The sequence below is a fragment of the Neopelma chrysocephalum genome, unplaced genomic scaffold (genome assembly GCF_003984885.1).
Source record: "Neopelma chrysocephalum unplaced genomic scaffold, ASM398488v2 Primary Assembly neopelma1_24, whole genome shotgun sequence".
Lineage (NCBI taxonomy): Eukaryota > Metazoa > Chordata > Aves > Passeriformes > Pipridae > Neopelma > Neopelma chrysocephalum.
This window is the reverse complement of record NW_020897693.1, coordinates 21,546,267-21,568,159: the sequence shown is the minus strand read 5'-3', so window position 1 is coordinate 21,568,159 and position 21,893 is coordinate 21,546,267. Positions and strand designations below refer to the sequence as shown.

General features: G+C 38.2%; 1 protein-coding gene across 5 annotated transcripts in view; it reads right to left on the bottom strand.

The window, feature by feature from the left end:
* Window positions 1-21,893, bottom strand: part of MAP3K9 (mitogen-activated protein kinase kinase kinase 9) — a 132,938-nt gene that overhangs the window by 108,225 nt on the left and 2,820 nt on the right. For all 5 annotated transcript variants that reach the window (XR_003538127.1, XM_027707596.1, XM_027707590.1 and 2 more), the window contains exon 2: window positions 18,823-19,236. Coding sequence is in view for 4 of the 5 variants with exons in the window: in XM_027707596.1 (XP_027563397.1) it covers window positions 18,823-19,236 (414 nt within the window). In the remaining variant the exon portion in view is untranslated. The remainder of the gene's footprint in view (window positions 1-18,822; window positions 19,237-21,893) is intronic.

Below are 21,893 nucleotides of genomic sequence, written 5' to 3'. Positions count from 1 at the left end.
CAAAATGATTAGTACTTATATAGATCTTTTGTATCCAGAACTTGTTCTTTTGTCAGATGCAGGATATTAAGAAAGTTACCATGATGAAAGACCACAGAGAAGGACAATGAAAGCTGGATTTATTGCAAGTCCTTGATCGTTTAGTTACATCCTTGTCTCCTCTCCTACTTCTTTGTAATAACTGTTTGGGATAATAATCTCATAATCCAAAATTTTAAAAATTAATTTTAAGAATGGTATCTCTTTCCAGCATCTGCTTCAGTTCTCCTTATCATTATCATATTATTCAATGGGCTCACTTGTAACTGCCAGGAGTTTCCCTAGACCATCTGTCAGATTTTCAAACCAAAAACATTGATTCTCCCCCTTGCATTTGCTTGAATTTCAATGAAGAATTTGTAAATAGGTGAAATATTAATTTCTATCAATTTCCTCCTTAAAAATCTCTTTTATGGAGAACACAAGGCAGGTTGCTAGGACACGGCAAATGCACTTTACTTATGCTAATCAACACGGTCTCATTTACTTATGTGTTTTATCTACGACCAGTTAGTGCATCTTGTTTAATACTCTTGAGTGCAAGTCTTCAAGCACTACTTCTGCACTCATGTTAGTCTATCACAAACAAGAAACATGAAACACAAACAAGCAACATACTTCCTACATTTACAAACATACCTTTCCATCTTTGAATAGACTTGATCACTCAGGACTGAGCTACAGTGGCCAGATGATTAACATCTGGCCTAGCAAGTTCAGACACAAATAAAGAGCACTTACTCCAAAACCCAGCTAATCTACCAAGGCAGTAAATCTCCTCATTCTTGGCTGCTGATTTTAAAGATCTGCATATGATACATAAGTTTAAAATAGGTAGAAAATTTAACAGAAGATCTTTCACATTGCCAGCCTTGAAGAAAGAAATTGTTTGGCAGCAAAGACACTGGGCCTAGTTTTCAAGGAACTGGGGAAGAATGAGATCCTAATCAGCAGGAACATGCGGAATGTGTGTCAGCTGGTTAGGGGTGGATCAGTCTTTCCCTGTTCCAGCAGGGCCCATACAAGAAATCTCTTCCTGAGTGCATGCATAGAGCCAGCCAAGTTGTAGAGGAAAGTCTGCTGTGTACCACTGCTCCTCTTTTTCCTCTGTAGCGTGGACTAAAAGCTGATCCTAAGTAGCATGGTGAAGAGCCAACCAGCAGTGTGCAAAGGGGACTGGTGAAGCAAATCAGGTATTACAAGCACATTCGACAGCTTTGAGCACCCAACTACTAAAGCAAAACAATTCAATATAGCAAATCACCAATACCATGCTTTTTGCAAACTGCAAGTGCGAAGTAAAGCGTGGTGGCTTAAACTAGCATTAAAAATTGCCAGCAACTTTAGGTGAAGTGTACCATGAACATGTGACCGTACAAGAGTAATAATCCAGAAGTGCTCACATATGTTTTCATATATTTCTGAAGGACTTGGAACTTGTCCTCTGGAAAATAAGCATTTGACAATGAGAAATTACCTACTGCTCACAGAAATTCTGTCCAGCAAGACAGCTCTTCCACATCTCCACGTGTCCCAACATGGAAGGACTAAGAACAAATTTGCCTTAGTACCTCCTAACAAGACTTTCCCTGGATCAGGTGGTCATCCAGATGCAGGTACATATGATTTAGGTGTGTAATTTCAACCATTAAGAATGTACTAAGAATTTTATTATCACAAGGACTCTCAAGAATCATTACTGGTAATGATTCAACCCCACTATTTTATTTCTTGAGAGCCAGGCATACTGTAAGTGCTAAAAGACAACAGTCAATTGAGACAAGAAAGGTCTGAATTGAAAGATACAGAAGTAGAAATTAAACACTAGGCCTCCTCTTATCTAGGTTAGGATGAAGACTAGTCTTTTTTCTTTGAAATGAAAATGTCTGTTGAGGTTCTTTGAAATGAAAATGTCCTCTATTCTTCGAGAACATCTTTGATGCCCTATAAGGAGTATATTTTCCCACCAGACTCTTGTGAAAAAATTTCCTGAAGTACAGAGAAAGAAGTAGGCACCATACAAACAAAGGGGTTAGGCAACCAAAGGCAATAAGCCAACACATACTGATGAGACAGACTAACCAGCAAAACAGTACAAGGCAGAATTTAAAGATTTGACAGGACTCAGTCTGGTGCAGTCCTTAGTCATACCATCTGACATTACAGCAAGTAAATAAAGTATTGCTAGAGATGAGAAAACTTGTTATCATTATATTTTCAGTACTTTTAGCACAGGTTTCCATCTATGTGATGCTTTGGCTTCTGCTCCGGACAAAACAAGTTGCAGTAGCAAAGAGGAAATTGCATGGTTTGCTCTCATCACTAACTTCATAGCATTTTCAGTCGTCTCTGAGTAGTTCAGAGCTATAGGTAGCAGTTTGTAGTCTATTCTCTGAAGATTTAGGATACCCTTGATTGTAACTTTGATACTTCATGAACAATTACTATCATGCTCACAGTAGTAACTGCAGCACCCAGGACTGCAAGACCATCCCAGATATTAAACAGCGTTTCTTAATTGTGTTCTTTAATTTGTCCTTGTTGCCTTGTTGTGAACTCAGCAATCAAGATCCATATTACCAGCAAATCATCCTTAGTCAACAAGTCCTGGCATTTATCCCTTCTGAATCACAGTAATGTGGAAGAGTATAATTTCCACAAGAAGTCCAGTGACTTAACGTACGGTTCCATTTACTTGTTTTGAATATTGAAGCAATAGTTAAGAGGCCAGAGCCAAAGGAGACCAATAAAGTTTACAAAGAGTATCTTCAGTACAGTCTGCAGATCACTGAATGTTGGCCATTAACCAGATCTTTCATCAGGTTTAATGCTCTTTGGTTAGTAGGTAACCACCAGATGCTGAAACAGAAGTATCATTAGAGACCTTCCTGATACAAATTGAGTTTCTCATTCCAGTCTCAATCTGCACAGAGTCATGGGATGTTAACTTAGTCACTGGTGGCACCATATAAAAATGATTTCTTAGGGCGGGGAAGAAAGAACGGATGATGCACCTAAACCCCTCTTATGCTTGTTTGTGATTTGATGTAGCAGCTTTTCTAGCAGAGTTGGAAGTGATGGAAACCATCTTCTTGAGGTCAGGTGAAGCCAGTTTACCTTCCACAGTTGAAGGATCATTCTGTATGTGCATTAAAAGCCAATAGGCTATTTTCACAGAATCCAATGTCAGTCTTACTGAAAGCCATCAAGCCTGTAGAAGTACACATATCCTAGCGGTAAGAGATCCCAAAGGATACGTATGATTATCAGTTTCACGAGTCACTGTTGTATACCAGTGGCATGAAGAAGAATGGGGTTTTTTTTCTGGAGCCAGGGCCAACTCAGATGCTTTTGCTGTTTAAACAAGGATTTGTACCAAAAACAGACACCACAGAAACAGATCAACCAATATACGACTGACACAATGGTATCTGACACTGAGTCAGCTCTTCCTCCTGGTTCCACCCCATTCCAAATTATTATGCTTTACTATAAAGACAAAAACCACCTGATTCAAAGCAATACAAAAAGCAGCTTGATTAAGATTTCTAAAATGCTATCATATCCTTCAGCTCTCATGCTGGATTCTTCAGTTCTGTCTCATCATCACAAGGCACTATAAAGAGAGATGCCTTTCAGAAGGAGCAATCACCACAGTGAAAACACTGAAACTTGCAGCTTTAAAATTTTGTTAGTGTGGACATCCTTTACTGTACCAAAACCAAAGGTTAGTTCTAAGTAGGCAAAACAGCGGATCAAATGAATTCTGAAGGAATACAAACTGAAGTTAAAAAAAAATTTATGGATTAAATGCTGGCCAAGTTACAACTCTGCCATAAATTATCAGATAACACTACACAACGGCTGTCCTGGAGACAAGTAATAAACATTTCTATAGAGATGAAATTCTGTCTTGCATGCATGAAACAGAAGCGTACCTGCCACAACCTCACATGTTCAAAAGGTGGAATTTCTTCCCCTTCCCCCTCCTCCATTGCTACGGATCATTACGATGAAAGCTGGCTTAGATGAAACAAACTCACAGGATCTCAGCAGGCAATCTTCCTAGACTCCAAACACAGTTAGAGAAAAGACAAAGCCTCGACAGAAGGGGATTCCAAGCATAAGTCTAATATACATGCTCTGAATTACTCTCTACAGAAGCCTTGCTTGACTAGAACATCTGTGCTAAGTGCCCACTCAAACCATATGAATCTCTGTGGTCTGGTGTAAGCAAGTTATTTCAATTACAGAAGTTCCCCTATGCACCAGATGTTAAGAGAGACATCTGGTGAAAACAAATTTACTTATAGTTGCAAGATTACCTAGTGTTCTGAATTTCATTAAAATTTTCAGAAATATGTTGTTCTATTGGTGGACAGCTAATGTAAGTCAAACTGGTACTACTGTGAAATCAATCTTAAGTAAAACTGTCCCTTTGCCCATAAAGGCAGCTTCAGGTCACAAATCATTGCATCTTGCATCACTCACCTTAATAATCACTGAATCAGTTAAAAGTCAATGGTCAGCATCACTGTCTAACATCCAAACCCTTACTACAAAGGAGGACCTCATTTCCAGATATTACACAGCTGTATTTTCATTACTCATGCATCTACCAGAAAGACATAAGAGCAGATAAACAAATACACTAAGACATGGTAAAGACTGGGGTATAAAGCTGTATAACCTTTGAGGGGTATAGAACTGTATATATTTTGATCTACTTGTACCTATATTTTAACAAACTGTAAGAGGACTGCGTAAGCCACATCTAATATGTCAGTATAATTCCTCCTTCTTAGCCATTGCAGTAAGAATTTTAAAACTGCTGAGCAAATTTTGTTTTGGCAATCTTCTCAACTTTATTACAGCGTTCCAATGCAAATAACTGCATTGTTGATATATTTTTCACTCTGCTTAACCCAACTGATTTGTATTACGTTTTTATGTTCTTAATTATGCTAGAAGCACAAACAGTTCTGAATTTCTTTCCTTCTGACAAAATACACACATTTTTACCCCTTTTCTCTAATTTTCATCTACTCTCCTTCTAAACACACTCCTCTATCCTACATAAACAGATAAATCATCTGCACTGCATCTTTCAATCCAATCACTAAAAGAAACATAATAAAGCTTTACTTAGGTTTCAAGTTGTTGATTTTACAAAACCTCAGTCATACACCTATTTTTAATCCAGTACCATACTACCTCCAGTATGCATAAAAAGATAGTTAAGAGGTAGATTTATTCCACCGAAGTAAATTTGTTACTAGTGAAATTAATAAAAAATTTTTGGCAACCAAATTTACAGCTGCTGTTTTAATTCTCACATTAGTTCTGCTCACATTACACCAGCAGAGCCAGAAAACGTATTATAACCTTCTTCCACAAACTTCCCCTGGAAGGCAGTAACACTGTGAGTTTTTGTTTAATTCTTTTGGAAGGTTATTTTAGTTTTCGGCCATACTTTTGGGCAATTAGGGCAGTGTTCTTAGTGTCCAGTAAGCCAAAGCAGTGGGAAAGAGCAAGTACGGCAAAATAAACACTTTAACCCATGCTGATCCAGTTGCTAGTAACATCAAAGTCCTGGTAGAAAATGGCTTCTCAACTGTCAAAATTAAGTGTCAAGGCAGCAAGACATGGTAATATAATTGCCTTTTCCTGGTTTCTGAGCCTAGCAAAAGGATTAGGTTAATCTGCATAGTGTAGTGCTGAACAGAATACTCCTTTGCTTTCCTTTTGTGCTAAAAGCTGACTCATCACTTCAGAAGCAGAACAACATTCAGGGAGGAACTACTACAGTGTGATCTTCCACAGCAAAATAGTCCCTTTTTAATATATGAAGGTAGAGGAAAGGGGTCCCTGTCTACTGCACAAAATAGTATGAGCACCTAGGCATACCAAAAGCTAGCTTCAGCTTTTTCAACTACTCTGCCATTGTATTCCCAATTTATTTAGCACACAACACCAAAAAAATAAAGTTCCTGTCTTAAAAGGCAACAGTTGGTAACAAGAGAATATCAAGGAAAGCAGGAATACCTTGCAATACCACAATAGTTAACCACCAACATGCCCATTGCCCCCTGCATTTCATGACAAGAGCAGTATCAGCAACTTCATGCTCCATTTCCCAATCCAGAGAGTGTGTTGTATAAGGAACATGAAAAAAAATTACAAGAAATCCAAGACAATCTCTTGCATGGGCCAGCTCACAGTTCGCACCAAGTGATTTACCTGTGCGTGATGCTAATCGGTAAACTTGGCACACAAGAATAGAAATCTATTAGCTCATGAACATCAAGCCTGATGGAAATGGTTCCAATCATTAAGTGAAAGGAGAAATAAAAAAAGATAACGATGAAAAAACTTGACAATGTGGACTTGAGAAGGCCTGAAACCCCCAAAGGTGGTGGATATACCTGAATACCTGTGTCAGTGCACCTCAGTAGCTCTGTTTCGGTCTTCACCACCATTAGCACTGCTGTGGGTCAAATGCTTTGCCATTCAAGATTCTAGGAATGTGGAAGGCAGTCATATCAAGATATATGGAAAATCTCCAAGCAAAAGGATTTAGCCTGCAAACACATCCCACTCACACCCATGCCCAAGAGCCACTAACCATTACCTTGTGCTATGCTCGTCTCCTTAGGGCCACATCAGCTGCTTACACAGTCCAAGAGACAGATGGCAGCAACAGCGATGGGTGGGTGAGAGTGGCAAGAGGAAGGACTATAAATAGGATAAATATGTTGTCTTTGTTATTTTACTTGGTGTAGAAGCATTCAACTCTAATATTTAAATCATAAAGTGGTCATACAACTAGCTGCTCAGACTCAGTGAAGTTTCTTCCCCAGTCTCCCTTATTTTTATCTGGACTCTCAACCAGGTTTCTGCTTTACTTTCAGTGCTTCACCATATCTATTCTCATTTTGGTAAGATTGAAGAGAGGTGAGAATACCACTACTTACAACCTCAAAGGCTGAAAAATGGCAAGGGAACTCAAACTCATATGAAATTACACCACTCTACCCAACTTATCTTTCCCAGAATAATACCACACTTTTTTGCCACAGTTGGGTGTTTTTGCAGATCACTCCAGAGCAACTCAAGCACCAATAGATATAACAGCCTAGTACCAGATTTGTTTTCCCACAGGCCTTTGCTCATCTGCTACTGTATGATCACTGTTTTCAAAATCAGCAAGGTCAACTAGAAGCTACAAAGAGGGGAACTAAGGCTTTCCTTGTCAGAGCTGGAACGTGAAATACCATTGCTGGAGTTGAGTACTCATTGTGAGTGGAAATATTGGACATACTTTATTTCTTCCTCTGTCCTAAAAACAGAACAGCTTACTGTGGCTTTACTTACCAAAATGTAAAATATCAAAAGCTGTCAGATAGAATAAGCATCAGCCCATCTACTTCCTCCATTTAGATAATTCAAATACTGTAAAGAGGTATATTAGATACCAAGTCCATCAAATTTCAGGTGCAAGAACTTTCCAGAAAAAAAAGAACAAAGTAAAACCTTTAGGAAAACCAATGCTTTTTCATTCCAAGATCCTTAAATGCAAAACACGAGCAGGGTTTCAATTCTAAATAATATGAGTCTTTTCTGTGGTATGATTTAAGAGCAATCCAGACCCATATGGAGAGGTACTACCATTAAACTTCTCTCTACCAGCAATACAGCAGAAGTCTCAAGTGCAAGAGTTGAAGGAAACAGAAAACACTTCCATTTCCAAACTATTCAAAATTTATTAAAAAATTGCTTTACACAAGTTTCCCAGAAAGCTAAAGGCTTCCTGAAGTCCAAGGTTTGCCAGAGAGGATAAAAGACTGATTAACATCACAGAATCCAGACTCACCCACCCACGGCAGAATGTGTCCAAAACTGAGCCAATCTGTCACAGGAAACCTTGTCTTGAACAAAGAATCTCCTCACTCAACCCTGTACATTTTCTAAAGGTTTGTTTTTCAGACCACAGAATAAAGTTATCCGAACCAGGAGAGCTCTGAAGGCTCTTTATGAGAACTTCTACTCCTAGCCAGAGGGTCCTTGAACACTAAAACATTATTACTACACTTAAATTTTAATTTGTTCCCTGATACACATTCTGGAATTTCACAATTGGGACAGCCAATTTTAGCCTACAAAATTTTTTGCCCTCATCTCCCCACAATCTATGTATAATTTTCACTTTGTACAAATCCCTTTCACTGCCTTCTAAGTCTATTTCTACTCCAAACACTTTTCAACTACTGTGAAATTCATGAAAATGTGGATTAATTTTTTTAAATGAAGACTAATTCAGAAAAATCAGGTAAGCATATCTTGCCTCTTGCATGGGCCAATTACTACTTTTTCTACTTGCTTTTAACTGAAAAGTGAATTAAAAGTTCCACTGTACTCTGAACAAATGCAATGCATTCTGAAATCTTCGGGGTTCTTATTTAGAAGGTACTGTAGTAATACAAGTATTAACCATTGTCGTCTAGCTTTTGAATAGTTCTTATTTAAAGGAGACGTACTCATAGATGAAATAAAAACATTCTTGCACAGAAGATGGTTTCACTAAACTTAGAATGATTGTTCCAATCCTATTTTCCCCTCCCACAAATAAGCAAAACTTCCCAAGATACAATTCAGCTCAGAGGGTGGTGGTGGGAAATACTGGATGCCAGATAAAAAGATAGCCCTAATATACTGCTATATGCTGCTGCATTGTCTCAGAGAGCCAGAAGACAGCTACTAAGACTGCAATTTGCCTAACAAGTCAAAAAAGCAGCGCTATTGCAAAGGGAACAAGAGACTGAGATTGCTAGGCAATCCTTTTTTTTAATTATTAAGTCCTATTGGCAGTACAGTGGCATTCCGCCTTGAGGGTAGAACAAAGCATTTGGGAAAGGATTTCAAAAATTCACTCCAAAATAAGATTTCATATTGTAGTGGTTTGCCAAAATCTAATTTGCAATTTTAGCTCTACCTTCCATAGTCAGACGGCACAGCTTTGCTTCACAAGTATCCAGATAATGAGCAATCTGCTCTTGATCCTGCATTCAAAGTACTTAAAGTGATTAACGGATCTGCACATGGAGTGAGTTAGGGCTTTCCACATGTAGCCTTTACCTACCTTCTGTCGGGTACTCTGCTGTTTATTTCAGTACAACCGCATCTTTATTCTAATTTATTTGTGCTGCAGAAGGCTAAGTGTTGCATAAGATCCTGGAGAGGACAGAATTAAGACTCACTCAAAATTTCACATCTTAGAAGCAAAAGCAAAGAACACAAATATTGTCTCTAGTAATATGCAAATATTTTCTCTCTTTTATTACTAACCATTCAGCAACAGTACATTTAAAAAAAATATACACACCTTGGAACCAATAGCTTTTTAATTACTAAGTACGTGTGAGGGTTCAGCAAAGCCATAAAGCTGGCCAACTGTCTTCTTCTATCAACCTAGAGGAGGTGATGGATGTGACAGCACAGCAGTTCTTGGATTTTAAGCTGTGCAGTACAGTAACTCTAAAGAGCTTCGTGCATAATGGGGGAGGGGATAAGAAAGGCCTCCAGAGCCACAATATATTTAGAATCGATCCTTTTATCCAGCCAAGCTGAAAAAAGTCTTATCACCTTAGTGATCTGTACAAAACACTTCGAATGCTCCTGAAGAATGCTCAGGTGAGTTTCTGGGAAAAATAGAGCTGTTCAGCTCTGGTTTCAGATTAAATCCTACCATACTGCTGACATTGGAACAACCTTCTAGCTCAGGCATGGATTATTGTACTCTTCATAATCAGTTAAATGCTCCAAGGAAAAAATATAATTACACGAGTACTCAACACAGGGCATCACCAAACCATATCAGCCTGAAAGCTTGCAAGAAATCTAGAAGGCAACAACAAAAAAAGGAAGGGAAATAGTAAAATCACAAGAATGACACTCATCATTTGTCACTTAAGAGACTGTCTGAAAAGAGATTTAATAATAATGCTGGTTCAGTGGGAGCTGTTTCCAGTCAAACAGAAACATGAAATTCACTATGAAAAAAAGTAGCGCAGAACTGTTTTTAGTTTCAATTAAGATGCCTTTATGAAACAGGAAATAACACCAAGTACTGTTCATTAATGGAATAAGCTGGTACTCCACAATCTACAAGGTAAGGAAGACATAAAAGCTTCACAGGCAGCAGCACAATCCACATGATTTGTGTCTTGTGCTTGATTTTTTTAAAAATCAGACTCAATTAAAAAATTAAGAAAAGGTAAAGAGGTCTATTTCCATTCATCAGAACAAACGTTAAAAGGCTCTTAGATGCCCAATCAATGCCAAGCTACAGCTGACAATAGTGAAATTCAGAGTTTCTTAAATACTGCAGACTTTGACCTTAAGATGAGCAGCAGCCAGCTGCTGAGAAAGAGGGTGGTCTTGCACTGTAGCACATGGAAGTCCACACAAGACAACAGCTCATGCAGTAGAGCTTTCAGAAAGCTGTCCACTTTTTGATGTGCTACATTTCTGTTAGGTTTTTTGACCCACCTTACTCTGTAATCAAAGAGTCTGACTATACAATAATCTGATGAAGATTAGGAATATCCCCCAGTTTCTAGATGACCGTAATCATATCAAAACCACACAGTATGTGACTGATTACATCAAACTAGAAAAAGCAAATCAATAAATCCAGAATTAGGCATATCGAGTTCTATCAAAGTCATGTGATTTTTCTTATTTGCAGGATCCCTGAACAAGGCAAAGTCAAAAGTAATTAAAGACTATTCTCTCACATCTTTTCATAGGCCCATAGTCACAGGGGAGAAACAACTAGAAACGCAACACTTTTCTGGTAGGTGGACACATGGCCAGGTTCATGTACATCCCACCACTCTTAAACATACTATCTTTACAGCAATTATTCATACTAGCAATTCTTTATAGTATACCAAGAACCCTATAGGAATTCCCAATTTAAGCACAGCTATCACTGCAATAAGCAAAATTTTAGGGGCAAAAGTACTTACCTGTTACTAGCCAGTGGAGATACTGGCACACTGTCATTTGCTATACATCTAAACAATGAGTCTATACATAAGCAAGGTTGAAGCCTTGCTAGCATTTTAGATGTTTACAGTTGTAATACAAATGGCATTTCTCAAAGCCCAAAGCAAATTCCAGAAGCCTGTTTGATGAAACATCAAAGAAAGATACTAGGAGCTTGTCTTGTAGCTGCAAAAATCATCCTGAACTTAAGTAGTACAATATTCAAAGCACATACAGGATTTCAGAGATAATGTGGGGAATCCATATGTGCACTAGATAATGTTTGCTGGTTTGGAAGGGTATTTTTATTCCTAATAAAAAATGGTGTTATAATAAATTCTTGAGTAATATAAAAGTGCTTCTAGAAAGCAAAGTGGAAGGGCAGTGTGTGGTAGTAATACAAACAGTTCAAAGACGGTTGCCTGTCCTCTGGCTACTTCCTTCCAAAGAGGACCCTAAGTGATGCTGCACCATGTTGCCATTACTACTGTAAATTCCAAGCCTACAGGGCGGGACCCAAACATTTACTATTCTGTGAGCGAGTCCTCTTCTTCCCAATCTTAAGAAACACTGGTGAAACCAAACAACACAATTCTAAATCATTATATATTGCAATAGTTTCTCATAATGAATGAGGTTCTGTTATTATTTCTTTTTCATATCTGCAAAAAGTTAAGGTCTGAGAAAGGCTAAATTTACCTTTCCATTAGCAGTCAGACAATTAAGAAGCAATTAACAGACATGCCAATCAACTTCAGCACATCTTTTGGCAATCAAAGTCACACCAACATAACAAACTATTCTAGAATCAGAAATTAAACATGTACCTAAAAGCAGCTACTTAAAACCACGTGCTACACTCTGTTTTCTTTCCAACAGCTTAAGACCGCTTGTCCTGTCATAAGGAAATATGCACCATCTTCAAAATGGTATATTATTTAATATTAAGAAAACATCTTGGATAATGAATCATCACATCAAAGAACAAAACTGTGTTTAACATTTGATGCTTCCAGAGTGAAATTGTTTCAGATGTGTTGAAATTCTGAATGGAATTGTTTGATAAGAAAAGCAAGAGCGAAGCTGCTGAGAAGTCAGTCAAAATTCAAGTAAGTTTACTGATGTGGAAGCAATACCAAAAAAACCCAAAAAATGTGGAGCTGAAAAAGTTATTCTAGTTTTCCAGAAATTCCACAACAAGGCTGTTCTCACTCTTGCTTCTTGGAAATTTCAGAACAACACAGATTTATCCCAGCTCTGTCACAGATGGTCAGACAGTAAATTCATGGAATGCCTAGGCACACCTCCTGCATGTCAGCACGTAGGTCTGTTCATATCTGTTCTATAGTTTCATATGCACAATTTGGAAAAATTGCTTAGTGCCAAGACTCTCAGAAATTTTTTTCTTAGGAGCAGAAAGAACCCTGCAAAAAAAGAATGCAGTGGCCCAATGACATGAAAAGGATATTAGGTAGGTTTTCAACAGTAATAGACAATTTCATTTCTTAAAAACAAGAGGTACTCTTTTCATACTTGTCATTGAAGATAACAGATTCCATCTGTAAAACTGCCTTTTTACTACTTGATGTGAGCAGCAGGATACCAAAGTGTTCTTGTGGACATGGAACTTATAAAGACTTTCTATTTTTGACAAGCAATTAATAGTGAAGACATCAATTCATATTCAACTAAATCAAACCATTTACAGGAGATATACTTTAATTTTGGAGCTCTCAGAAATCTACTATAACATATGAAAATAGCAATATGAAAGCATCTGTCAAACCTCTCAGAAAAAAATAGCTGCACTAATTTACAAAAGCTAAAGAAGAAAAAACCCAACAAAGTGCCGAAGTACAATATACATAGTCATCCTACTTCTGTAAATTCCCAGTATCTCAACATCTTAAAAATTAGCAACAGTTTCAGGCATAATTTACATTTTCTGAATTGACAGTACATGAAATTAATTTTTTTCATTCTTTTCAATAAAAACTTATGGTATTAATGGCATGAATTTCCTCATCATATTACCACACACAAAAAGTTATAGTTACTCAAAAATTTTTTTTAACCATGATACAATTGATTAGGATATCAGCACAAAGGATGATACTCTGGGGAGACAGAGAAATAAGCGAGTAACCAGAAGTTTTGCACCATTAGCAATATCTTATAGCCCGTCCATAGAAACAGATAATTGCCTAAGGGCAGAACCTCAAAAGTCATCTTTCATCATCCTTAGCAGTATATCCAGGCTGTTTGAAAGGCTTGATTTCTACTGCACACATTTTTTAAACTTCAAAGAAATAAAAAAGAAGTTTACCGATTTTTTGCTCCCTGAAAATTCATCTCCCAGATGTTGTCTTCCCTACCACCACCCCCCCCCCCAAAAAAAAAAATCACATTTTTATCACTTTCCTCTTACAGGGCAAGGGACTACCCAACTAAAGCCAGATCAATTATTCACCCAGTGAAAAGCATTCAGACGTCATTGAAATAGATTCACTATACTTTACATAAAGCATTACTCATACTCATTTAATTGCACTGACAAAGGAAATCCATTCTGATAGAAGGTACAACATTGGAGAATTAGTCAGCAAATTACACTGAAGTACCAGAAGCAGCAATAATAACAGTGTTCTCTGGAAGAGCTCTCCTCTACAACACTGCCAGACAGAAGAAAAGGTGTACATCAAGTACTTTTCCTTCTCTGAAAAGACCAACAGAAGAGTGCCAACTATGATTGGATTGGGATGTGAACACTGAAACAAGGAATGAGATAACAAATCCAATGTTACCAACATGTAAAACTGAAGTCCTTCTGTCCTTGAGCTGGATTTGAACTAGTTGTGTCTAAAATCTGTCTATACTTTGAAAAAAAAACCCAACAAACAAAAAAACCTCCAAAGAATATTGTAAGTTCTAGGAACAACTATCCATGTGAAAGTCAGCTCTGCTGGCATCTTTATGAATAGAAAAAGGCTTAACTACATTAACTACGCGAAGCTATAGGAGGGTTTGGAATTCTTTAGAAAGCTAGAGCTTGGAAGAGCAGGATACCACAAGCTTACCTTAGTGGTCCAAAAGTAGGAGCGATGAAGACTTCAAAGAACTAGAAGGGAAGAACTACTGACTTGGCTGATTCAGAATTGTTGGGGTTTATTTTGAGCTCTGTCCTTACCTCTTTCTTTGACCTTGGCCATGCCATTTTGCTGCTTATCTTCTGTGCCACTTTGTGGAACACAACCATGGTGACTTTTAAAAAGCACTTTGCTAACTGGCATGGACATCCTCAGCAAAATGTTTCAATGTAGTGTAAATGACAAACATGTTTCGCTGAGACAGTCAAAAAAAAAGGAGCAAATACGCTTTTGCTAGTGCTATGCAGTATTAGTTAACTGGCATTAGTCCTATAGCAACACTGGCATATCTAACATTGACAGACAAACAGAACTAGCTTCGTTATTTACAATACTTCACTAAACCCAACAGGACTGTCCTTTTTCATCCTAAGAATTACATGCCAAGTACCTTCCTCTGGCCAGAAATGAGACTTGAATCACAGGTAAGAGATAAAAGGAAGGGAACCTCTTAAGTGCTGTGCTAAACACAGTGATGTTGACTTCAGTGGGCATTTTCAATTGCTTTTTTTCTATAGCTTAGCATTTAGATTATTTAGGTGCCTTCACACTGGGAAAAACCTACTACCAATTCTGTAACATACGCTCAATGGCTCACCAACACGCAGCTAAAGAAGGAGAGCTTGGCAATATCACCAGATGAAGAAAAGAGAAGCAGCCAGTGAGGACTGTCAGATTAATAAGATTAAATTTCATATGGAATAAATTGAATCCCTTATATCAAATTACAAAATAAAACGAGAAATACTTATCTCCTCACACAGCAGAACCAAACAGCTTTCCTAAATTATCTTCCTTCTCTTGCGTAGTTTATATGACTGCTGGTAATGCCACTGGAACACTTGCCTACCAAACTCACTGCCAACTGAACTTACACTCAACAAAATAATTTCAGAGACTCTAAAAATAAATCACAGGTGTGGAATTTGTTCTGTAAAGACCATTATGTACTCATTTCCTGCTAGCATCCCCAAAGCAGTGAAACAGGTAGCCCTCAGAACCTCCAAGATTTACGATAAATCTGCCTCAAACAAACACGGTATTACACTTTCAGGGTACCTTTCCTACACTCTAAATGTATTAGCATTAAATGTAAAGTTATGAAAATGAAAAGAAGAAAAAAATTTAAGAAAAAATTTCCTTCTTTTAACCAAAAAAGGTGGACAACTTGGTACGGCATGCTTTTTGAAAAGGAGAATCTCAAGAAATAGACACCTTCTAGAATCGTCAAATAATCCCCTTAAGTTCAGTCCCTGTATAAGATGAAGTTACCTCCCAGAGTAATCAAAATCCTATGTTCTTTATTTAAACCACCAGAAACACCGAAAACTATTATTTTGGTATGTACTATTTGAGTCCACAAAGCTGCAATAGTTTAAATTAAATAGGATTTTTTTTTCAAATTCTTATATAATTGGGTAAGTTCTCAGACTTGTATTAATGTGCCCACTTGACACGTTACTGTTCAAAATGTAATGTGACCTTAAAAGATTTATCATGAAGCACTGCCCTGATGCATTCTCTATCTGCTGAAATATAGGCAGACATCTGAAAACAAGGCATTCTCTGATTTTCTTCTATTCCAGTACAAAACTTGATTTTGAATAAGGCAACTCTGTTCTTTTGCACTCCCCCATGTTGTTCCCTAACTCCCAAACTAACTCATCCTGCAGCTTCAGGTGCATAGTGTACATCCCAGCTGGTGCAAGATGAGTGTATGAGAATCACTATTATTCAACATAGGCAGTATCAACCAGTAGATCAATACAGCTGATGCTCCCATGAAAGCTCTACAGTTCTTATAGATGTTTAATACATTGTAAGAAATGTGTCTGCAAGAATCATTTCCAAGTTCTTGCAAGCAGAAGCTGTTCCCTCACCAGAGACACATTACTGCCTATCAGTAGGTGGGTGGTAATTTGCACAAAGGAAATGCTACATCCGTGTAATTCTGCAGGCACAAAGCTAAGGAGAAAACCTGTTCTTGATTACCCACAGTAACTGAGAAAACTAAGTACATCAGAAAAATAGAGAAAATGCAAGCTATATATAAGTCAGGATACAATAACATACTTACTTCACTAATCTTTATGAAACTAGTAAAAAGCTTTCCACAGAAAACAGAACAGAGAAATTCCCAAGATACTTATTACATATAATGGAAAAGGGATTTCAGCAATGCAGTGACAGAATAATCAAGAAAGACATGACTTGGGCCTACAGTCCCCTATCCCCATAAAAAGGCTCCACCATTGTCATAATCTAGTATTTATGATACTTGCTCTATAGATTAACTCTAAAAAGAACATATATTTTTTAAAACATCCCTTCCACCACACAGCCCAGAATGAGGAACTCCATATTGTTTAATAAAATAAACACCTGTTGTAATATCTCAAGCCCATACCCAAGGTTACTAATTCATCTTATTTCAAAAGAGAGAAACAAAACAATCAATTTTCCTTAAAATATCTCAAGTCCTTCCCTCCAGTATCAGCTCCTACATTTGTTTACCTTCCCGAATGTAATGCTGCTTGCTCCAGACTTATCTGGGATAGAATTTTCCATATACTCGTCATTTCTGTACTAGATTTGGTGCTATCTTTGGTCAAGACCACCTTTCCCTTACAAACATCGGACATTTCTGAATCCTCCCATAGGCATTCCCACTCATTCTTCCTCTTTCTTTACTATTGCTTCCTCTCAAATGAGGGAAATTATAGTAATACATGTAGCAAACCCCTCAACTTCTCACTGACAATTTACAGTGCAGCACAATTACACTCTGCTGATTCACTGTGACAAGAGACATTTACTCTTGCTGCTGACAGCACAGATGTTTTCTAGCATCCATATCTGTTTGGTTGGCAACATTGTGCATTGGTGTCCCTCTAGTTGGGCTGGTTCTCTTGTTGATATGTTTACCTTTAACAGGTAGCAGTCTCTGGTCCAAATAAAACAGTGAAATACCATTAGCTAGCAGTTTTTCATCTTAGAAATAACTTTCATTCTAAACCTCAAAAATGTTCAGCTAGCACTAAGCAATAAAGTCTTAATGGCCTGTGAGCAAAATAAGCAAGCAAATTTTTTTTAAAGACAATTATTTCTTATTCACAGAAGCAGCCAGTAATCCATTAACTAAGCAAATCATTCCTTAATTCTACAGCTTTTATCAACATGCTCATATATACTGCCATCTGTAAGGGGAGGGTTTAGATATTAGGGCATCTTTATAGACATTAAGATTGCCTTACTCTAACAAAAAAGGAAACTTTAATAGTATAAGAACAATATTGTAGAAACTAATTTGAAAGCTCTCATAGTTCCTATCTGCAAACTCACTAACAAGAACTAATAATACTTTTTTTACACCTTCACAACAAACCATATAAATTCATTGGCACAACATTTGAGGCAAAAAAAACACAGGAAGATTCTGCAGGGCCTGGAAATTTACAGCATTTTAATAGTTAATGCTAGCTCATTTGAATCTATTTAAGATATTAAAATTCCCATCTGTCAGATCTCTTTGCTAATGTCACTGCCCTCAAAGCAAAAGGGAACATATGCCTGCATCCCAGTCATGCAGTTCACAGTGCTCCTTTTTAACTCAAGTCATAAATGAAAAGGAGTTCATACTAACACACCAACCTAAACCACGACAGCTAACATGCAACTATGTGTTTGCTCTAGCCATTTAGACATAGCCAAACAGAGAAAAAGGCTAATCAGATGCATAAGGCATCAGAAAAGGAAATTATGACCTTTAAACTACTGCAATAATTTGCTCCCACACTCGTAATGTTCTATGTGTGTGTTTGAATTCAAGGCAATTTTAAGTTTGTGAAAAGAGACATGCTATCAGAGCAATACCCAACTGGCAGACAGTAACGCTGTTGGTATTACAGAGTAGCTAAAATCACCACGATTTCCACAATTGTAACTGCCAAAGTTCAATCCCCGTGTTCTATAATGGGTCAGCTGCATCCCATGTAAAGCATCACAAACATCAGCTGAAATCCTGGATGTACAAGGACATTTTATTTACCCAAGTTAATGTTTCTGTCAACACCAGCTCTATGATAGATAAAGAGAAGATCCAATTCAGCTGGAATGGGTTAAATCTCCCATAAGGAAAACAAGCTTGCATCTCACCTATACAGCAAAATCTAGCAAGTAAATGAAAGTTTGGGAACATTTATCTTAACAAAGGAGTATTTACCCTTCCAAAAAGTAGAAGGAGAATATACATTTTAAGTTCAGTAAGACTTTCCAACATACAGAAGTCTGCTGAAATGCCAACAAAACAGACACTATTTATGTATGTATATTAACTACTAGAGAAGCACGCTTCATTTACAATTGCTTTTGTATCCAATCAGTTAAGTTGCTTCTACAAAATGAAAGCATTTACAGGTTTCCTGCAGTCTGTAGCACCATACTGTATAAAAATAAACCCCTCTGGGATTAAATTAGAGGATACAGTGGTTCACAAGAAAGGATCACTAAGTTAACATTACTCCCCATTTTTCTTTGTATGATTTCTTCTCAAAAGCATACCCCAACACCTTGAATGTGTAACACTTACTGTTGCTGGACTTCAGGTCACGGTGAATTATGGGAACAATCGCTTCCTCGTGCAGGTAGTTCATTCCCCTCGCAATCTGTACTGCCCAGTTCACTAGTATGTCAGGAGGTATCCTTTTACCAGACAACACTCTATTTAGCGATCCTCCACGGGCAAACTCCATGATCAAGCAAAGATTAGGTTCCTTTAAACACACGCCCCTGAGGGCAATGATGTTGGGATGTTTTAACATCGCAAAGAGCTTGGCCTCTTGGCGGACATTCTCAATGGTCTGGCTGATGTCCTCATCAGGGTCATAGCGAGCTGCCTTGACAGCAACCTCATCTCCTATCCACACAGCTCGATACACTTTTCCGAAGCCCCCTATGCCAATGATTTCCTCCAGAACAAGCTCTGAGAAGTCGATCTCCAGGACTAGGAAAAGAGGAAAAAAAAGATATAAACATTTAGCAACTATGCAGCTTGTACATCAACTGAAGGTCCATGTTGCCCAACCTCACCCTTACCCTTGGAGGAAGGGCCGATTTTCATGCCAAAACAATACAAACAAAAGCAGTAGTCCCTTCCAACAATCTTTTAGTGCCAAATAGTGTGGGAAAATAGATCTTGCAGTACCATAAAACCTGTATGAAGTAGTCACTGTAAATGACTCCTCTTACCACACTTAAACTCTTATAACACTGATGCCCCTTCCCACCACTTACAGATAAACTCGCCTTGACAGTACAAGATTTCAAAAAAGAAAAACACACAAACTAATCTTTGCTGTGTTCACAATACAGTGCTTAATGTGAGATATCTAAAACTCAACACAAAATGCATCTGCTTCTGCATTTGTTCTTTATTTGAATGTCTCTTATTCAATTCCCACAACAATCTTTTAGTCCTTCCCAAATCAAGCTTGTTCTTCCACATCTCTATAGGCTCTGCAGATTCATTCCCCACAAGAGATCTGTTAACCAATTCTGACGCTTCTGACAACAGTGTGACAGACAGATGGATCAGACCACACACTGAGTATGCAGTGCTAGCAATAAGAAAAACATTTTTTGATTACTGCATACTGCATTCTTATTACAGAAACTTCCTATTCCCATGCACTGACAGCTACACTTTACAGGCTGATGCAGTAACCGGTGGATACTTGGCATTGTATAGGAAAAATCTACAGATGCAGATGTCTTAATTCAACATGTAAATTGCATCTGGAGCACAAGCAGTGAGAAAATGCATCCTGTACAAATGCACACTAAACACAGCTTATACTCATGGGTGGCCAAAAGAACCCATCCAATACCGATTAATGTAGAATGAAAACCCCACATACTGACCAATGAAAACATGCTGACAGAGCTGAATTTACAGCAGTGGTAGGTCATTGGAGAGATACCATTGATGCCATTCTGTCTGATATTTGGCTGATTACCAATTACAGTCAATGAAATGTTAAAAAGTTTTAAAGGAAGAATACCATAATGCAAGATTTAAGCAGAAAGTCATGAAGACTTTTAATACTTTCCTGCATTTCAAATACCAAATCTGACATGGTTCCCCTGTTTTGTTTAGTTGAAAGGAAGTTAAGCCTGCAAGGCAGCAAGTTAGATCACATTAAAGTAAACTATTTTCCTTATTCCAATCAAATGTCTTTCCTAAGAATACAAGACTTTGTCACAAAACTGCATGGAATTAGTACAAACTCTTCTGTCCACAGCTGTAGGCCTTTTTTCTATTTTTGCCTGAGCTCTGTCTTCCCTGAATATGATTTTTCAAAGTCTAGCTTACTATTGTAAGTCAGTCAAATCTATAAACTAGTTTAATAAGGATACCTGTGATCCTTTTCCTAGTGTTCCATGAACAAAAGATTAATGGGAAACAAGATAGACAACTGGCCAGGAAAGTTTTCCAAAAGGAGAAAAGGTCTCTTCCAGTCCAGAACACAAAAATAATTTCTTTTTCTGCTACTGTGAGTACATATTTTGGATAACACTGACCTTCAAGGATTTGCAAGACAACGAAGATTTCACTCCTGCCAGCCTTGGTGCTTTTGAGATAGAGATTACCAGAAAATATGAAGAAGTACATTCTGACCTGAAACACTGAAATTTTAGAACAAGGCTGTAATGAAAATAACTCCACATATGAGACTGAGAATGTCACTGAGACTACACAAAAGGAGCTGCTCTTGTATTTCTCACTAATAAAAGAGCTAAAGAAATCAGATGTTGAGTCCTATCTCTTCAGTCAGTAGAATTTCAGCACTGTTATAATCCTCAATTAACCGGCTTCTAGGGACAAGCTCAGTTAAAAGACTGAATGAACAAACACGTAAGCCACAGCACCGGGCGACTGCCGGCCCCGCAACCTCCGGACACACAGCATTCCGGTGCTGTTCCCAGTCTGTGTTCTCCTCGGGCATTTCACTCACTGAGAGGGCGTGAACGAGGCGCCGAGCGAGCCGTCCCGCAGGTGCTGAAGGGACAGCTCCGGCGGCAGCGGTGCCGGCGGGGCGGAGGGACGGGACGGGACACGGGACGGCCCCGCGGGCAGCGCCCCGCCCCGGCCCCCCCGCCCCGCGGCCGTGCAGGGGAGAAGCGCGGCAGGAAGGTGTCAGGCAGGAGAACGAGATGGGCAAAGGAAACCGAAGGGATGGAAAAGAGAAGTCTTTGTGTGCCGTCACCCATTTTCCGTCAGAAAAAGCACATCCCTGCTGGATGCACAAGTTAACAGGGCTAGGATGTAAAACAGGGAGACTTCGGCTTCCGGATGAAATTTCATGTGACACTGGATGTTATTATTTTATTTGCAAGTACGACGTTACCTTTAACTTTGAAAATGTATGTTTCTGTAAGGCACACTGGCCAGCTCACCCTCATGGGTAGCTTCATCAGAAAAATCCCTCATTTAAAAAAAATATTTTGAGGGGTTTTTTTAAAGCTATTTTGTGCTGAATTAGCTTCTTTGTTTTCACAGACTGAGTTATACTGCTACATTAGGGCACTAAAAACACTAACCCCATGTCTAAACTCCAGTATAATTTGGCAGACGTTGTACTGGACTGTACAGACAATGTT